The sequence below is a fragment of the Eptatretus burgeri genome, chromosome 10 (assembly GCF_056783735.1).
Source record: "Eptatretus burgeri isolate ZD-2024b chromosome 10, Ebu_testis_v1, whole genome shotgun sequence".
Classification (NCBI taxonomy): Eukaryota; Metazoa; Chordata; class Myxini; order Myxiniformes; family Myxinidae; genus Eptatretus; species Eptatretus burgeri.
The window spans coordinates 80,550,478-80,573,869 of NC_140970.1; the positions used below are offsets into that span (position 1 = coordinate 80,550,478).

General features: G+C 43.4%; 1 protein-coding gene across 1 annotated transcript in view; it reads right to left on the reverse strand.

Annotated features, from left to right (window-relative positions):
• The window catches only part of LOC147018942 (DNA repair protein XRCC1-like), a 70,305-nt gene extending 53,205 nt beyond the window's left edge, over positions 1-17,100 (reverse strand). The window contains exons 1-2 of the mRNA XM_085899064.1: positions 17,091-17,100; positions 7,851-7,920 (exon numbers count right to left, since the gene is read on the reverse strand). Coding sequence (XP_085755190.1) covers positions 7,851-7,901 — 51 coding nt within the window. The 5' untranslated portion in view covers positions 7,902-7,920; positions 17,091-17,100. The remainder of the gene's footprint in view (positions 1-7,850; positions 7,921-17,090) is intronic.
• Between the last annotated feature and the right edge of the window lie 6,292 nt (positions 17,101-23,392).

Below are 23,392 nucleotides of genomic sequence, written 5' to 3' on the forward strand. Positions count from 1 at the left end.
GACTGGGTAAAGTGGGTAGAGATAGTGATGGGTTTAGGACACAAGATTTAGCTGCAAACACCGAGTTTAGACATTCAGCTTTATCACGTGTGGAATCAACAGTGTGGCCATTTGAGGTAAGGGAGGGGATGGAGGGGGAACATACACCAGAAACAGATTTGATTAAACGCCACCAGGATTTTGAGGAGGGAGAGAGGTTTGAGAGTTCAGACTTGAGATGAGAAAGATGTTGTTTTCTGGCTCTCCTGAGGGTAGATACACACTTGTTCTGAGCTTTGTGGAAAGAACTGAGATTGCCCTCAGTTGGGTTTGCTTTCCATGAGGCAAAGGCAAGTTGTTTCAGGACAACTGCCTCGCCACAAGCTTCAGTAAACCAAGGGCGGGAGGAAGGGTAAGACAACTGAACACGAGACAGGATAAATCTGTGCATGAGGGAGAGCAAGTTTCTTTGAAAGAATTCCCAGGATGAGTTGATGTTTGAGAAAGTAGTGATAGGAGACCAGTCTGTAAGTTTGATGGCTGCTCGGAGACCCTGCCAGTCGGCTTGAGTGAAATGCCAGACTCGATGGCGGTGAGGTGGTTCTCTGATAACAGCCAGAGAGATGTCCACTTTAACAAGGACGTGGTCAGAAGAACCAATTGGAGCGAAGGAAGAGCAGCAGATATTGTCAGGGAAATTTGTCAAAATCAGATCCAGAAGAGATGGAATCATTGGTTGAGATCCGGGTCGGGAAGTTGACCGATTGAGTCAGTCCCAATAAGTCGCAGAAAGCTTTTGCTGAGGTGCCATGGCAGGTGAGAGAGGTACCCACACCTAGCCAACTGGCGTGATGACAATTGAAGTCACCACATAAGAGGAAGAGAGAAGAGAGGATGAGAAGATAGAAGATGGTCCATGTTTTCTGATAGTGAGGTGTAGATGGAGTCATCACTTCGGTGGACGGTACAGTACACATTTAAACATGAGGTGGGAGTGGAGGGGAAGCCGAAGCCAGAGGTATTCCTGGGGGTGTGGGGGAGTGAGAGCAGTGCATGGAGAGAGCAACACCTCCACCAGGACGAGGCTCAGGTCTGTCATACCGTAAGAGGGAGTAACCAGGGAGAGATACTTGGGAGTCAGACACGTCTTGGGAGAGGAAAGTTTCTGTTAGGCAGATAATGTCTGGTTTGTCAGTGGCAACCTGTATGGAAAGATCTGAAAGGTTTGAGCGAAAGCCCCGGATATTTGAGGTCCACACTTTTAATAAAGAGGTAGGGGAGGAGGCTTTAGGTGCAGGAGGTGGAGGGGGAGGGTAGGACAAGGGACGAGGGGGGGAGGTAAGGAGGGTTGCTGAAAGAGTGTGGGGTATTGCAGAATAGCGAGGGGAGGGGGCCGAATGAGGAGGAGAAAAGGCTCTGTGGTGCTGGGGGAGAGAGGGGGACAAGAGACAAGGAAGAAGGCAGTTGAGGATTTGAGGAGGTGGAGTGAAGAGATGGAGGTGAGAGGGCAGTGGAGGGAGGCAGGTTGGTGGATGAGAGGGGGGCAACTTAGAGAAGGACGAGTGAGGGGGATGAAAGGTGGGAGAAAGGTGAGGGGGAATTTTTGAGAGAGGTGAGAGGGAGGCTTGGAGGGAGAAGAGTGGGATGGTTGCTTTGAGAGTGAGAGTGAGGGGTGAGGGGGGTGAGTTGGCACTGAAGTTGGAAAAAAAGAATGGTTGATGGAAAGCGAGCATCCATGGCAAACTGTGGTTTTTAAAAGTTTTAGGTCAGAGATGCGATTTAACACAATTCTTGATGGATGCAATGAAGGCGAATTCAGAGAATGGAGAGAAGAAGCGCTGTAATAGTTGGATTTTTTAGGCAAGGCATGAAGGAGAGGTCGAAATGACAGCAATCTATTAAAATAGCAGAAGAGTAGTGCATTATGAAACAGTAAAGAGTACCACATGTGTGAGAGAGGAAGATGAAGTATTATAAGATCGTTTTTGTTGTTAATATTAATGTATGAGAGAGTTCAACAGATTAGGTCATGGAAGTGTAGAAAAAAAAAAATCGAGGAAGAAGACGAGGAGGAAGTTAAGAGGAAGAAGAAGAAGCAGAATCGGGAGAAGGTGAGCGTGTTGTTGTTGTGTATATATATATATATTTTTTTATTTTTTTTTGAGATAAGAAAGAGATTAGTTGGGAGAATGGGGGATGTTTGGAAAGTGGGGAGGATGAAAATTGAAGGTAATGGGGAGGATAGAAATTGAAGGGAATGGGGAGAAAAAACAAACAAAACAAACAAAAAAAAACGATCTCAACACCGAGTGGAACCGGTAGGCCTCAAACACCAGGTAAGAACGTCGACAAAAATACTCACAAAATAGCACGATTTTTGAAACAAAACCGAACTAGGAACACACAGTAACATGTAGGTGAGAAAATTAAACAGTTAAAACGGGACAAATAACAACCGGAAACTTAACTTTGAGAACGTCAGCAGGGAGCCCCGAAGGAGACCTCTCGCCGCTCCAAAACCGGAACCGGAAGGTTGTGGTCAAGTTTCATCGGAATTGTGTGTGTAGTTTCTGAGAAGAAGGCAAATACCTATTTTGGGGGGCAATCCCCTCCCCCGCCCCAAACACCCCTTTTGAGCCAGATTTTTTTTAATGCCATGAGCAAACTTTGGTGCATACTGGGTAATGAAGGCTGTGGTCAAGTTTCATCAAAATCGTACGTGTATTTTCAGAAAAGTAGTTGCCAATGTTTGTGGATGGACAGACGGACGGACGCCGCGCCATCCCATAACCTAGTTGGAACGACATATCAGGTAAGTTATAAATAGGGGCAATACCCCTTGGTGCTCACTCGGTAGTAGCTGGATAAGAAAACCAGGGAACCACTGGTAGCTGTGAATGAGCTTCAAAATATGTAATGTAGAAGAAAGTAAATACCTATGGATTTATTTTTTAATGTCGGGAATACACTTCAGTACATCACAAGTGATGAAGGTTGTGCTCAAGTTTCATCGAAATTGTGTGTGCAGATTCTGAGAAGAAAGCAAATACATATTTTGGGGGGAAATCCCCCCCCCCCCAAGGAAACACCATTAGACCCAGATTTTTTTAATGTCGTGAAAAAAACTTTAGTACATCAAGGGTGGTGAAGATTGAGCTCTAGTTTCATTGAAATTGTGTGTGTACTTTCGGAGAAGAAAACAAATGCATACTTTGGGGGACAACCCTCCCCACCCCTCCCCCAACACTACCCCTTTGACCCCGATATTTTTAATGCCGTGAAGAAACTTTAGTGCATAGCGGGTGATGAAGGTTGTGATCAAGTTTCATCAAAATCGTGTGTGTAATTTCAGAGAAGTTGCTCGATTACAGTCTGTTTTCCTGTTTGCAATGGTGATGGACAGGTTGACGGATGAGATCAGACTGGAGTCTCCATGGACTATGATGTTCGCGGATGACATCATGATCTGTAGGGAGAGTAGGGAGCAGGCTGAAGCGAGCCTTGAGAGGTGGAGGTACGCACAGGAGAGAAGGGGAATGATAGTCAGTAGGAGTAAGACTGAGTACATGTGCGTAAATGAGAGGGAGGGTGGTGGTATGGTGCGGTTGCAAGGAGTTGAGGTGGGGAAGGTGGATTGGTTTAAATACTTGGGATCAACTGTCCAAAGTAACGGAGAGTGTGGGAGAGAAGTGAAAAAGAGAGTGCAGGCAGGATGGAGTGGGTGGAGAAGAGTTGCAGGAGTGATTTGTGACAGAAGGGTAGCTGCAAGAGTGAAGGGGAAAGTATATAAGACGGTAGTGAGACCAGCTATGTTGTATGGTTTGGAGGCGGTGGCACTAACAATAAGACAGGAAGCGGAGCTGGAGGTGGCAGAGTTAAAGATGCTGCGATTCTCGTTGGGAGTGACGAGGATGGATAGGATAAGAAATGAGTATATTAGAGGGACAGCGCAGGTAGGACGGTTTGGAGACAAAGTGAGAGAGGCGAGATTGAGATGGTTTGGACATGTGCACAGGAGGGAAACGGAGTATATCGGGAGAAGGATGTTGAAGATGGAGACGCCAGGCAGGAGGAGAAGAGGAAGGCCAAAGAAGAGGTTCATGGATGCGGTGAGGGCGGACATGCGGGTGGTTGGAGTGTCAATTGAAGATGTGGAGGATAGAGCAAAATGGAGACGGCTGATCCGCTGTGGCGACCCCGAACGGGAGCAAGCTGAAAGAGGAAGAAGAAGAAGAAGAAGAATTTCAGAGAAGTTGCAAGTGTTTGTGGAGGGACGGACGGACGGATGGACGACACGCCATCCCATAATCTCCCCGGAACTACATTCCAGGTGAGATAGAAATTACCACCTGACACATTGTAATACGAGCACTCAATGTTTGTCCACATAGCTTTGCAGCCTTGATTAGAGTTCTTGGTTTTCTCAACACAAAATTTGTTTTGTACAAATACTGCACAGTATTCGCATTAATCCCTGGTGATCTGATCACACTCCGGATTCACCCCAGCCTGTTTGATAGCTCCATCGGAGATTTCTCAATTCCAGATTTGTCACGCAACTCATCTGAAAGACCGATCAAGACGAGCGGCAAGGCAGCGCTGTATCGCTCTGGGCATACCTCTCTTTTGCCTTCCAAACCCACAAATTATTTGAACAAGCCGGTAGGCGACATGGCTGCTCGCTCTCGATGGAAAGCTGGCCGACGCGACTTTCCGATATTCATGTACATGCTATCAATCATTTTGCACAATAAATATGATTATCACAGCCCTCTTAGTTTGCGCACAGAAACCCGCCTTGTGAAATTTCAGGCATGTTTCCAAAGAGACTCTAATAAATGGCAGCCCTGGTAATTCCATTTCTCTATTCGCAAAACATTTTATTTTTTTATATGATGCTGTAAGACATTCTCCTTGGGCACAAAAAAACAGGTCCCTCGGAGGTCCAGTTTCGGAGGTATTGGTTTTTTTTTGTACAGTCCACAATAAGTTTACGATGTACGATAAAGTATTTTAGCTGTTGCTAAGCAACGGAGGTGTGCATAGCAACCATTCATTATTGTGTACATGCTAGCCACATTGTACACATTTCACCCAAGTTTCATCAAAATCAGACTCTTTCTCTTCCAGATATTCACAATTAACCGTTTATGAAATGTTCGACATGTACTCGCCCAAAACCTATCTCCTCCTACAAATATTTTTTGTTAGGGCTGCAAATTGGCATGAAGGGAGCTATATAGATTGCACACAGAACTCTAAGCTTCGATTTTTTTATTTTTCGATTTTTGACCACTTTAAAGGGCCGTTGCTATGCCGTTGCTAGGGGCCGGGGTCCCATATTCGAAAGCACACGATTCCCAGAAATATTGGTCCTACCTACCAAATTTCATTGGAATCGGTTGAGTGGTTTAGCCCCTAGGCTTGACCAAAGTTTCGCGGACAGAGACAGACAGATGGAAATGTCCAGAATAAGGGTGCTCTAAGAGCAGCCAACAGTCCGCCCAAGACATGAAGGGCTACCTCTCCCTCCCTGTAACCCCTTCACTCCATACCCACCCCTCTCCCATTCCTACATTTTGTTGAGTACCTCTGTAACAGTTAAATGAATTGTCCATTTGTGTATTTAATTTATGTTCTTCATTGATTTTTTGGCTGCTCTTAGAGCACCCTTATTCTGGACATTTCCATCTGTCTGTCTGTCCGCAAAACTTTGGTCAAGCCTAGGGGCTAAACCACTCAACCGATTCCAATGAAATTTGGTAGCTTAGCAACAGCTAAAATACTGTTGTGGTTGAAGAAATTCGCAAACCACCATTCAGGTCCCGTAGGTGAGATATCTCTGTAAGTACATGTGTAGTTAGCCCCAAACCCGTTGTTTAGAGGGAATAAATGTGATTCATTCGGGCTGCGACCCTTTAAGATAGCCGTTTTTCTGTTCTACCTTTATTTTGAACCAACCACGTCTCAACCGCCATCACACAACAACCACCAACCGCAACGCCACTTCACAACAACAACAACGCCAACAGCCACGACCTTTAGCGTCACGGCTCGCTCCCGTAAACATTGCATCACCGCCATTTCAAGCGTCGCCATGGCCGTCACCGCCACAATAAACCCTCCACCACCTTCACCTCTCCTCCTTCTGCCGCCATTCCCGCACTGCTTGTGGGCACCGAGCGTCAGGCTGTCCTGGCCTCGTGCGGGACGCGCGCTGAGCCGCGGGTGCAAAAAGCGGCCTTTCCGAGGAAAGGTCAGATCAGGAATGATACACGCCCACTTCCGATCCACGCGGGGGGGATCCCACGCGGGGGGCCAATTGGCACAATTGTGGTGAGGCCGAAAGGCCCACCCGTGACTAGTTCTCGGCGTTAGTCCGAGAGGGTCACGATGGAATTGTCCGTCCGGTGGGCGACGTGCCGTGATTCGAGTTACGTGGCCGCTCGCACACCGGCGAGCGCGAATTCGCGACAATACTTTATCGTACATCGTAAACTTATTGTGGACTGTACAAAAAAAAACAATACCTCCGAAAACTGGACCTCCGAGGGACCTGTTTTTTTGTTCCCAAGGAGAATGTCTTACAGCATCATATAAAAAATATAAACTTTAGCGAATAGATAAATGGAATAACCAGGGCTGCCATTTATTAGAGTCTCTTTGGAAGCATGCCTGAAATTTCACAAGGCGGGCTTCTGGGCGCAAACTAAGAGGGCTGTGATAATCATATTTATTGTACTAAATTGATTGATAGCATGTACATGAATATCGGCAAGTCGCATCGGCCAGCTTTCCATCTAGAGCGAGCAGCCATGTCGCCTACCGGCTTGTTTTATTGTTTGTCTCCAATATGTAGTTAAGTGAGGTTAAAGTGACGTTAAGGTGACAAAAAATTTGCCGTGGGAACACATTCCCCACAATATAACACTATGTCTATGAGAATATCTCGCCTGCTTAACATTGTTTTGCTTAACGTCGCACTTTCCAGGAACGCATCCAAGACATGAAGTGGAAACTTGCTGTCGTGCGTTTTAAATTAACATTTGTACAATTTATTTCAGAAAATATCACACCTTGCAAATTTTTTTCATTTATGCAAGTCAACGTCTTAAACCACAGATAAGTCAATTCTAAGTACAAGTTGAGGCCCGGACTTCTGGGGAAAAAAAGTATTGACTTGTACACTGAAAAATATGATAATACATGTCTTAAAAGGTTATACAAAGTACGGAATTCCCATATGGTTAAGGCATTTTAAACAATCACTCCTACCCACTGGACCTAACAATATTTAAAGCGAGCTAATGCAAATTCATGAAAAGTTTGAGAAAATAAATTGTTTTTGATGTGGCCATTTACCGTATAATTCATTGGTCAATTTAGATTTTAGTGAGCCAGCAACCTTTATAAAGCCTTAATTTGATATATTTAGTACATAACAGGAATTATGCTATCTGTGTGACATCTACGTGCAACAGTGGAAAAGAGATTATTTATGCATCACTCAAGTGTAAAAAAAAAATCATATAAAGAGGTACATTCGCAAAATGACAAACAAAGATTCTCCAGACATACTGATGCAAGTCCATAGCAATCACACATGAACGACTTTCATTAAACTGGGTTGAAAGGAATGGCTGAGTCAGCTGAGCAAATAACTCGATTCAAAATCGAGAACAGAGTCCACAGTTGACTACCCAAGCTAGTTCTAAATCCACGGAAAAACTCAGCCCAGTTTGCCTATGATAGAGGAAATAAGATAAGGGAAAAGATTTTAAATTTTAGTTTGTGTCTGGGAAATGAAGTGCACTTGACAGAATAGGAAATGAAAAAAACAATATATACAGTTCTTGCTCATGTTTTCTTACCGAGTCCTCGCTGCTGCATGATACAATGTGCTTCAGACGTATCTCTGGCATGGTGGGAGATGAGCTTGGGCTGTATGAATGCAAACACCACAAATCACTTCAGGAAGGGGAATGAAGTGGATTAAAAAAAAAATTCAAAACTCGCAAAGATCCGGAACTTATGCATGGGATCATTTTCCCCGAATTACAGACAGCATGACTTGCAATAATCATCCCACAGGGAGCGGCACAATATGACAGACATTTACAGAAAGATAATTGGCCTCCGTACCCTCCCCCCTAACTATTCACTTTTTGTCCCCCGCCCCTCCGACAAGATCAGAGACGGGGGACATTAAATGAGCTCCATGCAACCGACCGATAATCTGTCCATGTTCTTTTGTGTACGCGATATTTCAAAAACCGTTGAACATATATCTTTCATATTGCAGATATCTATTCCTCATGATATTATCTCAACATAATAAGATTATTCCTGTGATTGGCTGAATTCTGTGGCCACAGCAGCCATCTCGGTAACTTGGCTCGTGTTTGTGATATTTCGAAAACCGTCCAAGATTTAGCTTTCAAATTACACAGATCTATTCCTCATGCCACCTAAAAGGCAGGGAACCTAGAGTATCAGCTCCATGTTGGTATTTTTTTCTTTTTTGAAACAACCCTCTCCACTACAACCACTAGTTTTCAACTCATTCTGTTCCAGCGATTGAGGATTGCATAAAAGACCAACACACACAACTATTCAGAATATATACTTATATATAGATATACATATATCTAAATTGGGTGCATTAATGAACTACCACTGCATTATTTTAACAGGCTAAAAGAAAAGGAATTTCACAAGTTTGTTCAAAGAGATATGCTAAAGCAAATAATAAATATCTTCCAGACTTCTCATCTGATAAGCCCACATCTTACTTAATGTACTTTGATGCTAATAACTTGTATGGCTGGGCAATGTCTGAATCTCAACCCTATGGTAATTTTAAATGGGTAAAATAATATGAGTTCAAATCTATCTTCGATGATATAATCTCCACAAGTCAAGAAGATTTCGATAAACGGGATTGTGGGTATTATTTTGAAGTAGATTTAAACTATCCTAGAAAACTTCATAACAAACATAAAGACCTTCCTTATGGAGCTGAAAAAGAGATCCCCAATCAAGAGCTATTCGGTGGTTATCAACAACATTTCTTTAGTTCTTCAAATGAGTTTAAATATATTCTGACAACAAAATTACTAACAACATTGTTTGATAAAGAGAAGTACGTTTTACATCAAATAAATCTAAAGCAATTTATGGAAGCAGGACTACAAGTTAAAAAGGTACAGAGGTTACTAAAGCTGAGTCAAAGTCATTGGTTAGGTCAATATATTGATTATAATCGAGAACAAAGGCTAATAATGATTTTGAGAAGGACTTTTATAAGTTCATGAATAATCCTGTATTTGGTAAAACAATGGAAAATATAAGGAATAGCCAAAATGTAAGACTTGTTACAACTTGGGAGCAGGTGGAGAAGTTGATAAATAAACCAAGCTTTAAAAGAGTAGAAATATTTGCAGATAATTTGCATGCTGTTCATTTGAATAAAGAGAGCATAAAGATAGATAAACCGATTTATGTGGGAACATCTGTTTTAGATCATTCAAAGTATTTAATGTATGATTACCTTTATAATAATCTAAAGAAAAGATATGGTGAGAATATTGTATTGCTATCTATGGATATGGATAGCTTCATACTCGAGATAACTCCAGATGATGTTTATAAAGATATGAAAGAAGATGAAGATATTTATGATACAAGTAATTATGATCCTAAAAGCCTGATCTTTTCAAATAAGAATAAAAAGGTTGTTGGAAAATTTAAAGATGAATTAGGTGAAGAGATACTAAGTGAATTTGTAGGTGTTAGATCAAAGGCATATGCTAATAAATACTTAACGAGAGGATTAAATGAGTTCAAATGTGAAAAGAAACTTAAAGGTCTAAAGAAGAGTGTATTAAAAGAGACCATGAACTTTCAACATTACCTTGAATGTATATGGAAGAGAAAGGATGTTTATGGAGAGATAAATCTTATTCAAAATTATAAACACGAAATATTCTCAGAGACCGTAAGAATAGTGTAGTATATAGTAGAAAATCGTGCAAATTATGATACAAGCATCAAATTTGGCATTTCTGTACTGCAGGGCTTTCTGATCAACTATGCCTGATTGGCCATTTGAAAATCCAAATTTTGAAGAAAAAAAAAAACTTCAAAAAAATTTGAAGTCACAGCTGGCTGAAATTCTTGAAGCGCAAGTGAACATCCCAGACAGAGAACCAAGCGGAGATGCAGTCATCATTGATGGCTCAGCACTTATCAGTGCCCTACCTCCATGCAGTTCAAAGATATTTGATGAGTATGCTAAAGAAGACATCATCCCAAAGGTGGAATCCTATGGTGCCAGGTGGAATCCTATGAGGGTGGACGTAGTGTTTGATGTGTACAAGAAGTCAAGTCTGAAGTCCGAGGCAAGGTTGAAAAGGGGGGAATTAATCAGAAGAAGACTGACAGGAACCAGTAAGACCCGAAGTAACTGGAGAAGCTTTCTTCGACATGACAGCAACAAGACTGAGCTGTTTCACTTCCTTGCGGAAAAGATGTGTGAAGCACAGACGACAAGCACAGTCATTGTCACAATAGGAGAAGATGCCATTAGCAACACAAGGAAGTCACTGGATGCTGTGTCTCCATGTTGTCATGAAGAAGCTGGCACTCGAATATTTGGACACGCCAGGGATGCAACGACGGATGGTAGCAAGTCCATTATCATTAAGGCTAATGACACGGACGTACTAGTCATAGCAATATCTGTACTGCCATCCTTACAGGAACTAAGTCTTGATAACATGTGGATTGCCTTTGGCCAAGGAGCCAAGGCGCGATGGATTCCAGTCCATGAGGTAGTTTCTGCAATAGGACTTGGGAAAGCAAGAGGGATCCCATACTTTCATGCGTTCACTGGACGTGACGTCGTGTCTGCCTTCCACGGTAAAGGGAAGAAAACTGCATGGCAGACTTGGAACGTCTTTGATGATGTTTCTGAAACATTCACCAATCTCAGCCAGCATCCAACATTGATTCGTGATCTTGACTTTTTTGAAGTTTTTTTTTTTTTCCAATTTTTCAAAATTTGGATTTTCAAATGGCCAATCAGGCAGATTTGATTAGAATCCCCTGGAGAGCAAATGTGCCAAATTTGATGCTTGTATCATCATTTGCACGATTCCTCTCAAAAATTGCTGTTATCTGCCCCCACTAGAAAGCTCCAACAGCATTTGATGATAAAACAAGGACAAATGTGTCTAAGAGCCACATCCTAAAGGCAATAACAACAACTTCCGATATTTCGTCACGTGCCTTGATGGAGCCAATAGCGAGACCCGTCATGGAGGCTCCTGTTCATGACGAGAAAAGTGTATTTACGAAATTACAACACATTAAATGAAATAATCTTTAAATAGTAATGTGAACTTTTCGAAACTTTAAAGCAAATGTCCGAATATATTTAAAAGTTCATGATAGACGCTCTCAAAAGGCACCCTCAATGCGAGGATGTGTACAGGTGTTTAGTATTTAAGGAGATCCGGATCCTGTAGATAAAAAACCACGTCCTCAAGGTTTTGTCTTCACCAGAAGAAGAAGAAGAACAAGAACAACGCGAAACTCTCTTCAAGCCAGCATTCGCAACGTGAGATGCGGCCAAAAATATATACCATGAGTGATGGAATAAATACATTGCCTTATGGGTTTAAAGTATAAGTATTAATAAACCAGAAGCAAAAACTATTTAATAGTCTACAAGTTTTAGGACTTTGAAGATGAATTGGCCCTAATGAACTTCATACTCATTAAGACTCATTATCTTTCCTCCTGGACAAAAATTCGGAAAAAATGCTCAGACAAGCTGTAGACATTGTTCCATTGAACCATTATACTAAACCAGAAGCAAAAACTATGAATAGTCTTCGAGTTTTAGGACTTTCAATATTAATTGATTAGATTAATTTTCAACTAAGTCAATTGGTGACAAATCTTAGATTTTATTGCGGGAGGTTCTGCGGAATTTCCCCAAGTATCATCCCTCTGAGTTTCAAGTCATTCTGACCACAGGTTGTAGAATAATGATGGAAAGATTGATTGTGGACGGACGGACGGACGGATCGACAGACATGGATCCTCATTTTATAAGTCACTTCCTTCAGAACTGACTAAAAATGGGGGTGGGGGTTTTAACGGACTACCGCTGCATTATTTTTAATTGATGAATAAATCAAGTTATTTCTGAAAAAAACATACTCTTATTATGACGACCCAATTTGATTAAAGAAATGATCACATGAAAGACTATGAAAAATGTTCGGCGTAAACAAAACATAATACTTGCTATATCTTGGAAACAAGCAAATTAATTAATAAACCAAGGAATATATATATATATATATATATATATATATATATATATATATATATATATATATATATATATATATATATATATATATATATATATATATATATATATATATATATATATATATATATATATATATAGTAGACTAGGTGTAAGTCGGCAGCGTGTAACTCGTCACTTCGCCTAAGTCGGCAGCGTCAAAAAGTCCCGAATTTATCTCATGTTAAATCCCTTTGAATAAAGGGTCATCCCTCTGTAAGTCGTCATCTCTAAGTCGTCACTTCGTCTAAGTCGTCAGATGTTGTCCATTCCCACGTAATGGAAACTCAAGTAAATTACCACTCCTAACTCGTCACACAGAACTGCTGCCTCATGAGAAGCCCGATTTCATGGAATCGTGATGCTCGCTCATTGGTGTACACCGCCAGTGATAGGCTATTTATAACTGCGTACACACGTTGATCGCACTGCAGGCAGGACAATGGCAACTAAGCGTAAGCTTACAACTAAAACCTACCAAGAAAAATACGACATTATCCAGTTTTGCGAGGCAAATCCACTGATGAAGAAAACAGACATAGCTGAGAAGTTGGACATCAAACGGCAGACATTGAACGATATCTTGAAGAATAAGGGCAAGATATTTGGACAAGTGGAGAAGATCGTGGGGCCGGTGGGAAGTGTGAAATGCGTGAAATGTGTGTCCTTTGAAGATGTCGATAACGCGCTCATCATCTGGTTTCGGCAAATGTCGGCTCAGCCAAATATTCGGTTTCGGCCGATTCGGCCAAATATTCGGCCGATACTGTCTTTCGGTGGAGGATTGCCCAGCCAACATCATGGAATACAATGACCGGTTTGAATCCTTTCTCATGCACCAGATGCCTAAGAGTTTGAGGCAGTCAAACATAACGGATTACTTCGCGAAGAAGTAAAGGATCGATCGAGCTTAGTGTTGAAGTCCGATCATGGTTTTATATTGGCTTGTTTTGTACATTACCGCACTCACTTACACATAGGCATTGAGTTGTAATCATCACCACGATGACTGTGTGTCATGTAATTTGTCACCATACCATCACCGATGGTATACGAGTTGTCTTACAGAGTTGTTCATTATATTTACTTTTGATAAACTGATTCATGAATTCCATCTTTGCTTGATCACTTTCCAACTCACCAACTCACCCCCACCTATGCCCCGAGGATTGTGTTTTCCTTTTGGTACAATAGCCGGCTCTCACAGATATGTGTCCAGGCCACGCGCGACTTCATCCTTCACCCCACAGTCATCATGAATGTTCGAATACGCGTAAGTCGTCACATTTCTAAGTCGTCACTTTTTTCTCGGTCCCGATGGTGACGACTTACGCCTAGTCTACTGTGTGTGTGTGTGTGTGTGTGTGTGTGTGTGTGTGTGTGTGTGTGTGTGTGTGTGTGTGTGTGTGTGTGTGTGTGTGTGTGTGTGTGTGTGTGTGTGTGTGTGTGTGTGTGTGTTTATATATATATAAATAAATATATATATATATATATATATATATATATATATATATATATATATATATATATATATATACCTGGTGTTAGCTTAATGGTTAAAGTGGTGGGCTTGGGATCCTGGAATCCTGAGTTCAAATCCCACTCGACTGTTGAATTAATACCAGGTGGGGGATAGCTCTGACTTGTTATCCTTCTGAGGTTGGCAAAATGAGTACCAGCTTGCTGGTATCCTGTGTTAGAGTGGTGACCCATCCAGGATTGTGCCTAGTAGCCAAGGCAGACTGCTTAGGCAGCACCAATGCTCTGCACAGAGTCGGATCCCAATTGATGGATGGATGTTATATACAAAGGGGTGGAGGGGTTTAATGAGCTACCGCTGCATTATTTTAAATTGATGAATAAATTAAGTTATTCTTGAAAATAAAACATTCTCTTATTATGACTACTCAATTTAATTAAAGAAATGATCACATGGAAGGGGGCGAAGCCCAGCCCCCGGCAGGGAGGGAGTAGTGTCAAAGAGGAGTGCAATGACAAAGTAATGTGTACCAGTTTGAAAAGGAGAAATATGAGTGAGCATAAGCGAGCGAATGTTGCGACTTCGAGAAATGGTAGACATTACTGCGGCAAAGCCTCCTATTTGACACTACTATCCTGCTTCACCCTAAATTCCCGTTCAGTATTTTCCAGCTGGGACCTCCAGCACTGCATAGCGCTGTTCATATTGGCTTCTATAATGTCGGTTTTCCATCCTAGGTGTGCCGCCTTTAGCCGCTTGCGGATATCTGGCTGTCGGCCTTCCACAAATCGACTCACCAACAGAGCTTCCGGGATATTTGCCACGACTCCAAATCCCCCCCCCCCTGGTCGTCATTAATATTTGTAAGCACTCGAGGAAGTCTTCCGGGTCCTCGCCCTTTTTCTGAGCCACTCTTAAAATTTCCGGCCAGTCTTGACCAGTCGGAGTTATTTGAGCCATCAAAACCTGGAGCATCCTTCCCAGATGCGTGATAAAGGCTGCCCTGTTCTCCTGTGCGGGTGGTTGATCAGGCCACCCCACAGCGAGATTGGTTTTTCGCCAATGTTTTTTGGCAAGAATATCCTATCCATAATTACTCCTACATCTCAGTGGGTAGGTTGATGGATCGCACAGAAGTTAGTCATGCGTCGGACTACCTCAATCGGGTTGTCCATGTATATTTGAATTTCGGTGGCCATGTTACTCAAATCAGTTTCATTCCATGCTCAATACACATAGGCAGTGGGGGAACCTTGCCCCCTGTCTGGCGTATGCACAACCAAAGGTGCCATAACAATTTCGGGGGTCTCCGCCTGCCTGCCCGGATGCATTTCCTTTAATTGGGCAGACAATAATTCATAAAGGTCGGACCGGGGTGGGGGAGAAGCAGGGGTTAGGGGCTTAACTTCTTTTATTAACCTCCGCCATCGAAGATGGACAGAGGTTACTGTTTTCACCCCTGTCTGTTGGTTTGTTTGTTTGTGAACAGTATTACGGAAAAACTCCTGGACGGATTTCAATGAAACTTGGTGGGGGGATTAGGTATGGCGAAGGATCATGCCATTAGATTTTGGACTTGGTCCAAAGTCCAATATGGCCGCTATGGCGGCCATTTTGAAAAAATATTTGAATTCTTGTTTTTGCATTTCTCCATGTTTTAAGTGATTTCCAACCTCCCAAAAAAAATTGTTAGAGGAAAAAAAATTTTTGCACCTTTTTCAAAAAAAATTCTATTTTCTTTTTTTGGCATTTCTACATGCGCGTCGATCTAGTTTAGTTTATTCAATCGTGGTTCAGTAGAGTCTGATCCGTTTTGACCTACAATGAATAGGCTATCAGGTTCACTTAAGTGACCCAGCAGTATTGGCAGCAGAGGTTTTGCACTCTACCGAGTGCTCCCCCTCAAGTTTGCACTTGTTGTTGGGCTAATACTTCAGAGATTTCATTTTGAGTCTTTTCCAACTCATCTTTAAGGCTAGCATGTTTAGAATCAGCTTCTCGCTGAGAACATTCCTCCATACACAATCCCAGGGCCCTCCAAATGGGCCCTGTTCCCCTCTTATCTTTGGCTATCAGTTCTCACTTGAGATTTTTCAACCGGTTTCTTTGCCACGTTCCCTCCAACGGGAGAGCTATGTGGTGTCCCTTAGTTAACTTAGCCCATTCAGAACAGTGTTTGATCGCTCCGATCCTCTCCTTACACATGAAGGCGGCTGGGAATCCCTCTGGGGGAATATCAGGGTTCGCCGAAAATCCATTCTTATTTCCCATATTCCTTATTTCCCGCTGCCGGCCCCTGGCTCGACAGAAACCGTTCTACTTGACACCCGCACGCTTATTCCCTAAATTTTGACTGGCCTGCAGAAACAGTTTTATTACTTCTTTACCATTACTCTTTTCAGTTTGGGCTCACGCAAACGATTGGGGAAGGCGGTCCTGCTTACCTCCAACAGCGACAGAAAAACGCCCCTACGAGAGAAGAAGGTCCCTCACCTGTGTCCCAATCCAGGGGCGCTTGTGGATGCCTTGGGCGGTTGCTGTCCCCGCTCGAGGTCCACCGGTCCTTTATCAATCGTCGATGAACTCCTGCTTGTTGCGCCAATTGCGAACTTGGTCACTCCTCTCCCCAGACAGGATGAGGAGACCACTCAGAATACAACTGTTTAATCAGGATACGCACGTGCAGACAAAAAATCACCTAAACTCATGCGGTTCCCTTCTGCCGAAGCGCAGCTTGGTCTCTGGTTATTTTCATGGCGGGGTACAGCCTGCTGTGCATACGTGTGTGTGTGTGTGTGTGTGTGTGTGTGTGTGTGTGTACGTGCGTGTGCATACATGTATACTATGTATGTGCATGCATGTGTGTACGTGTGTGTATACATGTGTGTATGTGTATACATGTATGTATGTGCATGCATGTGAACGTGTGTGTATGTGCATGCATGTGTATACGTGTGTGTGTATACGTGCGTGTGCATACATGTATGTATGTGCATGCATGTGTGTACGTATGTGTGTGTATGTGTGTGTATGTGTGTGTATGTGTGTGTATGTGTGTGTGCATATGTGTGTACGTGCGTGTGTGTACATTATATGTATACACACTTCAGGAAATCTCGAACGTGAATTTATTTCGCCATAAAGGTTTATCTCATGAGGAGATTATCATAAATGTATTTATAGTTTCCTGAGTAAGAGCCACGTTGTCGTAAAATCTATCGAGTTCGACACAACGGTCCGTTTCCTCACCTTCTTGTCAGAATCGTTCTTCGCGGGGAAAAAAAACTCTCCCTTTCCGGTTATTTTGTGTGAGAATTGAAATGTGAAAATCTTAGCGTAGATTTACCACTCTTTTAGGGTGTTTGCATTTGCAAATCATTATACGACTTTATTACCTTGTAATGGAGAAAATTAGCGGTCTCAACAAAAAAAACCGGAACCAATACACCGCCTATTGTCTTTATGCTTTACTCATAATTGTATCGACTCAACCTGTGTAAAAATACCTTCGAAATGGCTTTGTAAACCCGATTCCATTTAATAATGATAACGGTACTCGGTGGAGCGCAGACCTCCATCGGGCTGAACATCCCACGAATCCACCAGATCTGAATCCGGACCTTTCGCAAAAATAAATCGCCTTGTTCTTCTCACCGAACCAACTCATCCACCTCGTTTTGTCATCGTCCGTCCATGTCTTCTTTTTGAGGTTTCATGATAAATATCGTTTTTCACCTTCTCTCTCATTGGTGAAAAAATCACTTTTACAACTCAATGGTTGTTCTGTTCATGGAATAGTCAGTCACCCCGTGCGGTGTTCAGAAGGACTTGGTATAGTACGAGCCAACTGTTCTGGCGACAAATTCGTGATTATAAAAATTAAATTCAAATCAAATGGAAGACCAAATAAAATGGGTACTACATTGGAGTCATGAGAAGAAACCCGAACAAGCAAAAAGCAAAGAAGGATCCAGCAAGAAGGAAGGTTCCAGCAAGAAGGAACATGGACAGATGAAGCCAAATAACCTTATTCAAAAAAACAACAAAAGAACCCAAATCAAAAAAAAATAAATAATTCTTGCTGCCAGACGATGCATCCGATTAGATTTAAATTTAAAACGTATATTCACCATGACGACTAGATCATAATTGTAAAGTTTTGCCTCAATCCTGTCCAGTCCTCCTCCTCCTCCTCCTCCTCCTCCTCCTCCTCTTCCTCTTCCTCTTCCTCTTCCTCTTCCTCTTCCTCTTCCTCTTCCTCTTCCTCTGCCTCTGCCTCTGCCTCTGCCTCTGCCTCTGCTTCCTCTTTCTCTTCCTCTTCCTCTTCCTCTTCCACTGATTCCTCCTCCTCTTCCTCCACCTCTTCTCCTTTTCCTCTTCCTCCTCTTATTCTGTTTTCAGAGCTGCGAGGCTCTATAAACGCCACGCACCCAAAATTCGTCGGCTCCAGCCAAATATACATATATATATATATATATATATATATATATATATATATATATATATATATATATATATGTATATATATGTATATATATATATATATATATGTATATATATATATATATATATATATATATATATATATATATATATATATATATATATATATATATATATATATATATATATATATATATATATATATAAAATGCTAGGGACTTTATACTGTTCGTCCCGTTTCATTTACAAATTTGAAGAGTCGAGGGTGCTTCTGGCTTAATTAACAAAGTGTATTCGGCATGTTTGACCAGGAGATCCCCAACTTTCAGACACAATCCAGCAAGGATCAACTTCCGGTTCTGGGTTTGGAACATAAGCAGGTCTCCTTGGGGGCTCCCTGCTGACGATCTCAAAGTTAAGTTTCCGGTCGTTATCTGTCCCGTTTTAACCGTTCATTTTCTCACCTACATGTTACTGTGTGTTCCCAGTTCGGTTTTGTTTAAAAAATCGTGCTATTTTGTGAGATTTCGTCAAACTTGTTCTTACTGGGTGCTTGAGGCCTATCCTTGAGGCCTGAGGCCTACCCTTTGTTCCCCTCGGTGTATGATCGTGTTTATTTGTTTTTTCTCCCCATTATCTTCAATTTCTATCTTTCCCACTTTCTTAACGTCCCCCATCCCAACTCATCACTCAATTTCATATCTTTAAAAAAAACGGTACCTTTCTCTGATTCTTTTTCTTCTTCATCGCCTCTTCTTCTTCTTCTTCATCCTCTTCTTCTTCCTCGATTTTTTTTCTACAACACTTCCATGACCTAATCTGTTGAAAACTCTCTCAAACATTAATAAAAATAACAAAAACGATCTCTTATGATGCTTCATCTTCCTCTTTCACACGTGTGGTACTCTTTACTGTTATGTATCAGAATGCACTAATCTTCTGCTATTTAAACAGAATGCTCTCAATTCGACCTTTCCTTCATACCTTGCCGAAAAAATCCAACTGTTACAGCGTTTCTTCTCTCCATTCTCTGAATTCGCCTTTATTGCATCCCTCAAGAAATGTGTTTAATCGCATAACTGACCTAAACCTTTTAAAAACCCCTTTTTGCTATGAATGTTCGCTTTCCAACTTCAGTGCCAACTCGCTCCTCTCACCCCTCACTCTCAAAGCAACCATCCCACACTTCTCCTTCCAAGCCTCCCTCTCACCTCTCTCAAAAACTTCCCCTCACCTTTCTCCCACCATTCATCCCCTCATTCATCCTTCCCAAAGTTTCCCCCCTCTCGCATCCATAAAGCTGCCTCCTTCCACTGCCCTCTCACCTCCATCTCTACACTCCACCTCCTCAAATTCTCAACTCCCTTCTTCCCCCTCTCTTGTCCCCCCTCTCCCCCAGCACCACAGAGCCTTTTCTCCTCCTCATTCGGCCCCCACCCCAAGCTATTCTGCAATCCCCCACACTCTTTCAACAACACTCCATACCTCCCCACCTCGTCTGACCCTCCCCCTCCCCACCACCCCCTGCACCCAAAGCCTCCTCCCCTACCCCTTCATTAAAAGTATGGACCTCAAATATCCGGGGCCTTCGCTCAAACCTTTCAGATCTTTCCATACAGGTTGCCACTGACAAACCAGACATAATCTGCCTAACAGAAACTTTCCTCCCCCAAGGCGTGTCTGACTCCCAAGTATCTCTCCCTGGTTACTCCCTCCTCCGGTTTGACAGACCTGAGCCTCGCTCTGGTGGAGGAGTTGTTCTCTTCATCAAAGACTCTATTCCTCACTCTCCATACACTACCCTCACTCCCCCACACCCCCAGGAATACCTCTGGCTATGGCTTCCCCTCAACTCCCACCTCATGTTTATATGTGAACTGTACCGTCCACCGAACAGTGATGACTCCATCTACACCTCACTATCTGAAAACATGGACCAACTTCTATCTTCTCAACCAAACTCTCTCTTCCTCATATGTGGTGACTTCAATTGTCATCATGCCAGTTGGCGAGGTGTGGGTACCTCTCTCACCTGTCATGGCACCTCCGCAAAAAGCTTTCTGCGACTCATTGGGACTGACTCAGTCGGTCAAGTTCCCTACCCGGATCTCAACCAATGGTACTCCATCTCTTCTGGATCTGATTTTGACAAATTTCCCTGACAATATCTGCTGCTCTTCCAACCGCTCCAATCGGTTCTTCTGACCATGTCCTTGTCAAAGTGGACATCTCTCTGGCTATTATCAGAGAACCACCTCACCGCCGTCGAGTCTGGCATTCCACTCAAGCCAACTGGCAGGGTCTCCAAGCAGCCCTCAAACTTATAGACTGGTCTCCTTTCTCTACTTTCTCCAACATCAACTCTTCCTGGGAATTCTTTCAAAGAAACTTGGTCTCCCTCATGCACAGATTTATCCCCTTTCGTCTTCAGTTGTCCAACCCTTCCTCCCGCCCTTGGTTCACTGAAGCTTGTGGTGAGGCAGTTGTCCTGAAACAACTTGCCTTTGCCTCATGGAAAGCAAACCCAACTGAGGGCAATCTCAGTTCCTTCCATAAAACTCAGAACAAGTGTGTATCTACCCTCAGGAGAGCCAGAAAACAACATCTTTCTCATCTCAAGTCTGAACTCTCAAACCTCTCTCCCTCCTCAAAATCCTGGTGGCATCTAATCAAATCTGTTTCTGGTGTATGTTCCCCCTCCATCCCTCCCTTGCCTCAAATGGCAGCACTGCTGATACTGCACATGAAAAAGCTGAATGTCTAAACTCGGTGTTTGCAACTAAATATTGTGTCCTAAACCCATCACTTTCTCTACCCACCTTACCCAGCTTCACCCAACTGCCCCTGGACTCTGTGTCCTTTTTTCCTGACAAGGTGGAGAGCTTGCTGTCAAACCTCGACTCAGATTCTGCAACCGGTCCAGACAGCATCAGCCCACGTGTCCTCAAAACCTGCTCTTCTGCTCTTGCTCACCCTCTCTCTGTTCTATTCACCCTCTCATTTGCTCAAGGCCATCTGCCATCTACTTAGAAATCAGCAAACATCACTGCCCTGCACAAAAAGGTGCGAAAACAGATCCCTGCAACTACAGACCAATCACCTTCTCCCAATCATCAGCAAGGTTATGGAATCCATCATCGCTTCAGACATCAAATCCTTCCTCTTCTCCAATGGCTTGATTTCCGATCATCAATTTGGTTTCAGACCAGGTCACTCTACCTTGGATATGCTGCTTCTGCTCTCCCAACAATGGATGGAAGCCCTCAATGGCAGACAGGAAATCCGAGCCGTATCCCTGGATATATCACGTGCTTTTGACACAGTCTGGCACCCTGCCCTGCTCACCAAACTCTCTTCCTATGGTATCCAAGGCTATCTCCACTCATGGCTCGCAGACTTACTCTCCTGTCGCAGTCAACGTGTGGCCCTAAATGGAGTTCTTTCATCCCCCTTTCTGTCCAGGCTGGAGTTCCTCAAGGTAGCGTTCTGGGCCCTGTTCTCTTTCTGGTTTTCATCAATGATCTCTCCGACTCTCTGGAAAATCCTCTATATCTCTTTGCTGATGACTCCACCCTCTGCCGTACCATCGGTCATCCCTCAGACCGGCAAGCAGCAGCTTCTTCGCTCACTGCTGATCTGGATAAAATCACAAACTCGTCCAACACGTGGAACATGGCTTTCAATCCGGACAAATCTCACACTCTCACTATGTCTCTCCGAAAGGACCATTTAGAAAACCCCCCGTCCACTTTCTCAACAATCCTCTGGAAGAAGTCCTTTCTTTCAAGCTTCTGGGTCTCACTATCTGCCATGACCTTTCCTGGGAAAGCCACATTTCATACCTCGCCTCCGAAGCCAGTCACCGACTGGGAATCCTCCATCGTGCAAGGTCCTTCCTCGGCCCACCTGAGCTCCTGACCACTTACAAAGCTTTTGTCCGCAGCCTGATGGATTACTGCTCTCCCCTCTGGGCTGGTGCTCCTTCCTCCCACCTTTCTCGGCTTCACGCTGTAGAAACCAAGGCATTTCGGATCATTGGCATCTCCCGCAATGAGGCTGAGTCTTTGGGCCTCTCTTTCTCTCTCACCACAGGCAGGTAGGTGGTCTTTCTGTCTTCTACCGTCTCCTCTCCAGCCTCGCCCCCCTGCTCTCTCTGCGATTTGTCCCCACCACATTTCCGCAGGGCGCTCAAGGTCCGCCAACAACCCCCTTCTGGTAAAACTACCAAAATCACGAATCACTGCTCACCTTCACTCTTTCATTCCTCTTTTTTCCCGCCTTTGGAATAAACTTCCTCACTCTATTCATTCCCATTCTTCCATCCAGACCTTCAAAATTGCTGGTCACCACCACCTCTTATCATCCCCCATCCAAATACTCGATCTTTTCTACCCCCGATAATCCACCCAAGCCCACCTCCTTCAAATTCCCTGCTTTCCTTCCTGAAAGTCCCTGTAATGTCCATCTTCTATTCCCCATGTTCCCCGTCCCATCCCTCTCCCTTCCACAGATCTCCAAATGTCTCTGTACCCCACTATTTTGTCCTTCCCACTCCCTCCCCTCCTGTCTCATGCCCCCCTTGATGTGCGTTGTGTGTTAGCTCTCATACGAGCCTCGACAAGGTATACAAAAAAAAAGTAAAAGACGTGATCTGGGTTCCCCATACCGAGGGTCTTGAGTGAGAATGTGTTCCAGGTCTTCAGGACCCTTACACCGCTCGCAGAGCCCCATCGGGTGACGTCCTACCCTATGTAAGTAGCAGTTTAAAACACAGTGTCCAAGTCTGAGCATGTAGAGGATTGCTTGGTCCCTTCGGGAGAGTCAAGGAAACGAGACAGAGGACTCGACCAAAAGGTGTACCTTAAAGCACCATCTACCCTTGGTGTCGGTCACCCACTGAAATTGCCATGTTTTTTGTACCGGATCTTTAGAGCTATCTTTTTAGACATGTCAGGATTGGCTCCAAACTGTGTTGATATATTCCATGGCCTGGTTACATGTCACAACCACATTGTCCCTACTGGTTTTCCCCCATAGATCCAAATGAGTACGAGGTGTTTCTAGAGTTCAGGGGGGCCAAATTGCCACTTTGTTCGGGGGATTAGTCA